Source organism: Drechmeria coniospora, chromosome 01, assembly GCF_001625195.1.
Source record: "Drechmeria coniospora strain ARSEF 6962 chromosome 01, whole genome shotgun sequence".
Classification (NCBI taxonomy): Eukaryota; Fungi; Ascomycota; class Sordariomycetes; order Hypocreales; family Ophiocordycipitaceae; genus Drechmeria; species Drechmeria coniospora.
In genome coordinates, this window is record NC_054389.1 from 3,515,607 (window position 1) to 3,522,391 (window position 6,785).

The window sequence follows — 6,785 nt, forward strand, 5'->3', positions numbered from 1 at the left end:
AAGTGAGACATGTGCGCCGACATAGCCTGCCCTGTTGTCCCGCATTGGCTGGCTGCTGCTATCTTGGCAACGGCATCCGAGGCGTGAAAAACCAAGATGCGATTCGGCCCTGCGCAACCACGTGGCGATCCTGTCCCGCCAAAGGTCCGCTCGAACACAAGCAAGACAAGACCTCGGTGATCCAAAATGTATCGGAGTTCAAAAGCCGCGGTTCCCTCTTCCCAAGAAGCAGCGCATTCATCCGACAGTGTCCGTCACCAACGCGCCAGTAGAGGTGCATGAAACATATTATTGCAGCCGACCCCGGGTCAGCCTGGCCAGTCGGTGCGTAAACCCTTACATGTTTTCCAATTCGCGATCGATTTGCCGATCCATAAAGGTGCGCCTCTCGCCCACCAGCTCCGTCTGCAGACGCTGCTCAACGAGAGCACGAACCTGCTTCTTCGTCACCGTGTCGAGGTCAATTTCTCGAAGGACAGCTTGGATGGACTCGACAATGGCCGTGTCGTCCGCCTGGACGTTGCCACGCTGAAAGTCAAACGACGTCGTCGACTGCATCGCGTCGTTGCCAAGCGGCGAACGATGGCCTCCTGGGTGCCCCAGAGCCGAGGCGGAGCGGACCGCGGGTAGACCCAGGCTGGACGCGCTGCGTAGGTTCATCGCGCTCGGCCGATTGGGGGGCATATCTTGGTACGGCGACTGACTCCTCTGGAAGTCGTGAACGCCGGTGCCCATCGACATGATCGACTGCCTGCGCACCGACATGGCCGGGTCCTGATACTGGCCTTGTGCTGTGGGCGCTCGGGTGTGATGGCCGAAAGCCGGCGACGCGGGGGGCATGTACACCTTGCGTGCGCTCATGCCGCCAATGACCGAGCCCTGCGGTGCGGCCGAGTAGACGGATTTTATCTCGTCCAGCTCATACTGTTCTCCATATCCAAAGTCCGGCTTCTCCTGCTGGAACCCACGTCGGCCTGGCAGATTGTTGGACATGGCGTAGTCGTCCCAACGCTGAAGCGGGATCGATCGCGAATCGAATCCTTCGTCCTCGACGGCGATAACCTTCTTGTCGCCCTTCTCACCAATGACAATGCGCGTGTTTCCCCACGAGAAGTTGTCCTGGTTCCAGAACGAGTACACCGGCAGGACAAACGAGTAGATGGGGAAGGCTATGATGTAGATTATCATCCATCCGATGTGCTGCCACTGCCGCTTGAGGATGAACACCAGAGCCTGCAACCCGTACACGGCCGCCAACATGACGAGAGAGATGAGCGGAAACTGGCCCGTCTTCGAGGCAACCCTGTAGATGAGGTAGCCGAGATAGGCGCACGTCGCCGGCAGGATGATGGTGCCGAAGAGGTCGATGAAGACGACGAAGCGCATGCTGAAGCAGCAGAAGCCGCACATGTCCTTCAGCCGCATGAGTTCCACCAAGTTGTGGATCGTCGAGTTGATCCACCGTCGACGCTGCGACAGAAGCACAGTCCAGGATTCCGGGGCCGCCGTCTTGCACTGGGCATCCGGCATGAACTTGTACGACATGCTCGGGAAGTGCTTCGTCATAAGCGTCGTCAGGTAGCGATCCTCACCAAGGGATAGCAAATTCTTCTGGTGTAGCGTGTCGACGTCGCAGACGGCGTATTCTCGAATGACCTCGTCCGAGATGATGAGCGGCTTGCCCTTGTCGACCGTCCTCAGCCGATACATGGAGAAACTACCACCAACGGGGGTTAGCAAGATGCGTCCGTCACCGGTGGGACGGGGGCACAACATACCATCCAGGTAAGCAGGTAACGCTGCCAAAGAGAGACTCGAACGCCTTCGCCAAATGATGAGATATGAAGTACTCGTAGACCTGAATCATGGTTGCCCAAGACTTCTCATCATTTTCCAAGCTCGTCTCCCCGCAGATACCGGCAATCTTGGCGTTGTGGGCACACGCCGAAACTAAACGATTGAGGGAGTCCTCGCTTACGCAAGTGTCGGCGTCGATCATCAGAAGATACTCGTACAGCTCAGGGTCCACACCGATGATGTTGTTGATCTGATGGAACATTTCCAGCTCCAGAGGACTCATCGGCGCGCGGTGGTGGACGCGGTTTAAGAAGCTCATGAGAAGAATTTGGGAATCCCGCTTTCCACGGTTGCCAGGCTTCGACCGCGACTGCTCCGATTCCTTGCCGACTTTCACGACGACCAGGTACGGAACAACGTTGCCTTCATACTCGTACAGACCAGAGTACACCTTGCCATAGTTGAGCTGATCGCTGCCGGGACCGACGGACTTGAAGGGAAGAGCAGGAGGATCGACCCTGGGGTCCACGCCGAGGATATCCAAAACAATCTTGGGAGTTGGCCGGTCATTGCCTTGACCTACGATGACGCCGTCGCAGATGACGCAGATCAGCTTCCTCTTGTTGTCATACTGCAGGGCCGTGAGCGAGTCCAAGGCTTTTCGAAGCGAGTCTTCGCCTTCCGTATACGCCGGCACCTGGCAGATGACGAACTTGTCTTGGGGCGAGGGGCGACGCTTGGAGGTGAACCTCAGTGCCGCGATGAACTTGACGAGAATAACGGTGCAAAGAATGATGGTGAATGCCAAAAGAATCCAGTTGTTGACGGTGCACTGGGGTGTCTCGCGAAAGTCGGTCTTTCCCTTGTAGAAGAGCGTTTGGATACACCGCCAGCTGTTTTCCACCTTGGCGAGCTGGGTCTGGTTCGTCGCCGAAGCGCGAAGGACAGCGTCCAGCTTGCTCTTGATGTCCTGTCCAGGGTTTTTCTTCCAGAGGTCGCTCACGGATGAGTCGATGAACTGATAGACGGGGCTCCTGAGATTCAAATCCTGCGTGTGGAAGTAGTCCGTCATGTCGTAGATTTGATCACCATACATGGCCCACATGTGCTGCTCGTCCTTCCCAGACCTCCTGACATCGTTCTCACTGAAGACTAGATCGCCCTTGTAGTACTGCTTCATGGTTGGCAGGAAATTTTCCCAGTACCACATTTTGTTCCTGAGCTTGCTGGTGGGGTCTGGTTGATTGAACCCGGAAACGTGAATGGCGCTGCTGATTTCAGCCGTATTGTTCGCCAGCAATGATATCCCTTCCCCAATACCAAGGTTTCCGCAAGCCATGTCCAAGGGGAGAGGGAAGTATTCATCCATGTTCAGCCCGGCCAGCTGCTGCATGACGTCAACCGTCGGCTTGACATCGGTGTCGCTGTGCGGTTGCCTCCAGAAGTTGGAGATATCGTAGACTTTGCCTCGGACGCTGATCCAGAAATCGTCGTCGCCTTTGTGAGTCGACACCTCTGACAGCGTCCAGGCCCTGTCATAGTTTGGGCAAAGGAGACGTCCGAAGCCGATGATCCAGAAAACGACGATGGCATTCATGAGGAAGATGAGGAAGCACAGGGCAAGTTTCTCGCGCCAAGCCATGCGAACATCCGGCCGTCTCATCCTGCCAACAAAGCGGAGAAGGAAGGAGGGTATCCAGAAAGTCAGCGCCCATACAAAGCCAACCCAGAGACGACGGGTAAGGTCGACGCTCTTGGTCTTGATTTTTTTGTCCTTGGCCAATTCAGGATCGACCATGGCCGAGAACTCGCCGTCGACTTCGTAGTGGAGATCTCCCTTGTACGTGTCGCCCTTGCCGCCGAGGCCGTAGTCGCCGGCGCCGACAGTTCGCGCGGCCGTCGGCGCGATGGATGGTGCGGCGTTGGGGTTTTGGTTCAGCGTCATTTGGCTCCCGTTGCCGTGGCTGAAATTGCGAGAATGAACGAGCTGGTCGTTGCTGGAGTTGAGGCTAGAATTGATGGCTGGAGGGGGGAAGAAGCCGCTGCCGTTTGCCGAGTAGCCAGTGTCGAACCCGGTCCCGAACGGATTGGCTTGCAGGTTCTGCACTGGCGGCTGGCTGTCTCCAGATCGGTCCAGCATGCTCTCCGCATCCCACCACGCACCCTCTCGCATCCAGATGCGCTCTCGGCCGACGAAGACCTCCCCGTTGCTCCAGCCTCGTTCCAGCATCCAACTCTCGATGCCGTCCTTGCCGTCCTTGCAGCCGAGGGCGGAATACCGCTGAACGAATTCGTCCACGTCAAAATCGGCGGTGAAGTCGAGACATCGGTTCCGTCGGTTGGCCCACTCGGGGAGCCTCCAAGACCGCAGCTGTCGCGACACGGTGCCGGCAGACCAGGCAGATGTGATGGACGGGAGAGCAGCGAGCTGAGTGGGAGAGTCATCGGTAGGGTGGATCGAGAGGTGGTACCAAAGCCGGTTGGCAGCGAGGACTGCGGGCAGGTCGATCCTACCAGCACGGCCTAGATTGATGCCCTCGCCGTCGATAGGAATCAGCAGCTTCCTCAGGAAGCCGCCTTCCTCGGAAGCAAACGCAACCCTCTCGAGGACCACCTCGCGCTTCTCCAGCTCATGCTGCCGCTCTCGACCCTCGGGACCGGTCATGATGCCGAGGTCAGGAGCCACCTCGGATACAGCCTGCTCCATTTCACGCAAGATGGATGAACCAGCGGGCGATGCCTGCACGCCGTCGGCGATCATCTCAGAGTTGATGCCCTGCGTGTCGTCGAAGGTGGATCGCATGCAGAGGGCCTTGCCGAGGGTCGCGGGGGCGACCTCGACGACGGTGATGCACACGGTGTCCCCGTTGTCCTCGCCAGCGGTCTGCGTGCTCGTGTCACGGTCGTCAGGCGATTCCTCGCCAGCTTTGATACGCTCCATCTGAGCCGCAATCGTCTTGTTGGCCTTGGCCATGACCCAATCCACGAGAGACTCGTAGAGGCCACCAACGAAGGTCCAGCGATCCTCGGTACTGCACTGATTGAGGAGCGTATCAGGCTCCATGCCAAGGAGGCCACCGACATCTTCACAAATTTCCTCGAGCGAGTCTGGCTCGAGGCTATAGTCGAGAGTGTTTCCCAGCTTGAGGAGTCCTGCAAGGATGGAGATGAAATTTCGGTGAGCCGAGCCCTTGATGCCAATATCTTTGAGTGCTTGGCGGAAGTCATCGGCAGCGGCAGCATCGTCTGCCGTAGGCAGGTAAGTGGGTGGCGTGTACGTTGCTGACCGAGCCAGCAAGGCGTAAGCAGAAGGGCTCTTGAGCCCCAGGAATTCGCGTTCCGCCGGTGTCGAGGCAGACGTGAGGAGGTAGTAGAAGACATCAAAAGCGCGGTAGCCCGCCTCGGGTGGAATGTTGAGCAGCCCGTTGAGCGTGTCGATGCCGCCTTGAGACAACGCCAGCGATGCTGCGGTGAGGTCGCCGGCAAGATTGAGGGTCAGTGATACGCCAAGCACTGCCTGTCTCGGCGTGGACGGATTGAACGGTGTGACGCATCGGAGAAGGGGCTGGACGGCTTCCAAGGCCTTCAGCAGACTTGACGGGACAGCGAAGGGGAAGCTGGAGAGGAAGGGTGCCAAGACCGAGGGCGTGGATTGGTGAAGCGAGCTGCAGTCGGAGTCGTTAGCCAGGGCAAGTTCAAGACACGCATCTGCAGGACAGGTCACACCTGAGGATGATGCATCCGTCTTCGGCGCGTCGGCGCGCATGTTCCCAAGCTTTGGTGGCAAGGGATGGGTCAATGGTTGGGCCGCCTTGCGAGGCAGTGAGCCACGTGTTGACGACGACGCTGGTGCTTGCATCAAGCCGATGGGCCTGGCCGGTCAGGTATATGTTGTGGATGGCGTTTAACAGTGTTGTCGTCGAGACTTGCGTGGTCTGCGGCCCTCCGACTCGCCCGTTCCCGGGAGAGTCGGAGGCCATGGAGAACATGGACAGCCGCTTTGCCATGTTGACGTCGGCGATGTCCTCGAGGAACAATCAGCAACAGGGGCTGCTCGTCGCTCGACGCTGGTGACGGTCTTGGTGTTTGTGTCAAACCGGCGCTGATAAAACGACGAAGTGTTTGGTCGAGGTGGCAGGTATGTCCTTTTTGTTCGAATACACGTCGAGTGACGGGGATGGTTGAGTGCCGTTGTTGGACTCGCACAGGAAGATATCGCGACTCGACGGTCGCCGCCTCCTATTCTTGACGAACGTCGACCGACTCGATGGCAGGAAAACGACGGGATTGTAAGCTGCCAAAAGCGAGCGAGGCAGGCCTACTGGAGTTCAGAGACGAACTTAACAAAGCTCGGAGAAGTACATGTAGGAACTGGGAATAGTTCCTATCCAAGAGCCTGATCTCCAGCGTTTGTTTGGCTTTGGATCCTGCGTTCTTGGGAGGAGAAGGAAGCGGATGGCCAGTAGGACGGCTACGGCGAGCGGAACGGTCCAAACATGCAGAACCTACCTTTCCAGTACACATGTACTTACTTAGGTACATAGCACCTACAGTACAGTACAAGTACACCCGCAGGAAAGAGATGTACAAGTACCGCATGTACTGCTTGGAGTACACATGCAAGTATGGTTCGTAGGTAGGTACAAGTAGGTACTATGACCACGTACTAAGTAGGTGTACTCCGGGCAAGAACTGTACTGGTATCTTGGAGCGCGTAAGTATGCGTACTTGGGGGGTGCATCTTGCACAAGGACATGTACCTGTACATGTGCGGTACGTATTCGCGCCTTCATGCGCCCATACCAAGCAGTAGCACGAGCCCATGTACTTCCATGTATGTGTACATGTGTAAGTCTGATGCGTAATAATAATATTTCGTTCCTGTTTTTAGCCCAGGGGGGGGGGGCAGCAGACGGGATCCTACTGGTTCGGGCAGCCGGCGCGATGGCGCCAACCTTGCCAGCGGCGCCCGTCTTCCCTGTGGCCCC

General features: G+C 57.5%; 1 protein-coding gene across 1 annotated transcript; it reads right to left on the reverse strand.

The window, feature by feature from the left end:
* Positions 1 to 336: 336 nt before the first annotated feature.
* DCS_00827 (class VII chitin synthase) lies at positions 337 to 5,804 on the reverse strand (the record flags this gene model as incomplete). The annotated part of the gene is made up of 3 exons (XM_040798162.1): positions 337 to 1,717; positions 1,779 to 5,462; positions 5,524 to 5,804. 3 exons carry the CDS (start codon positions 5,802 to 5,804, stop codon positions 337 to 339), a joined length of 5,346 nt encoding a protein of 1,781 aa, XP_040659045.1.
* Positions 5,805 to 6,785: the final 981 nt, after the last annotated feature.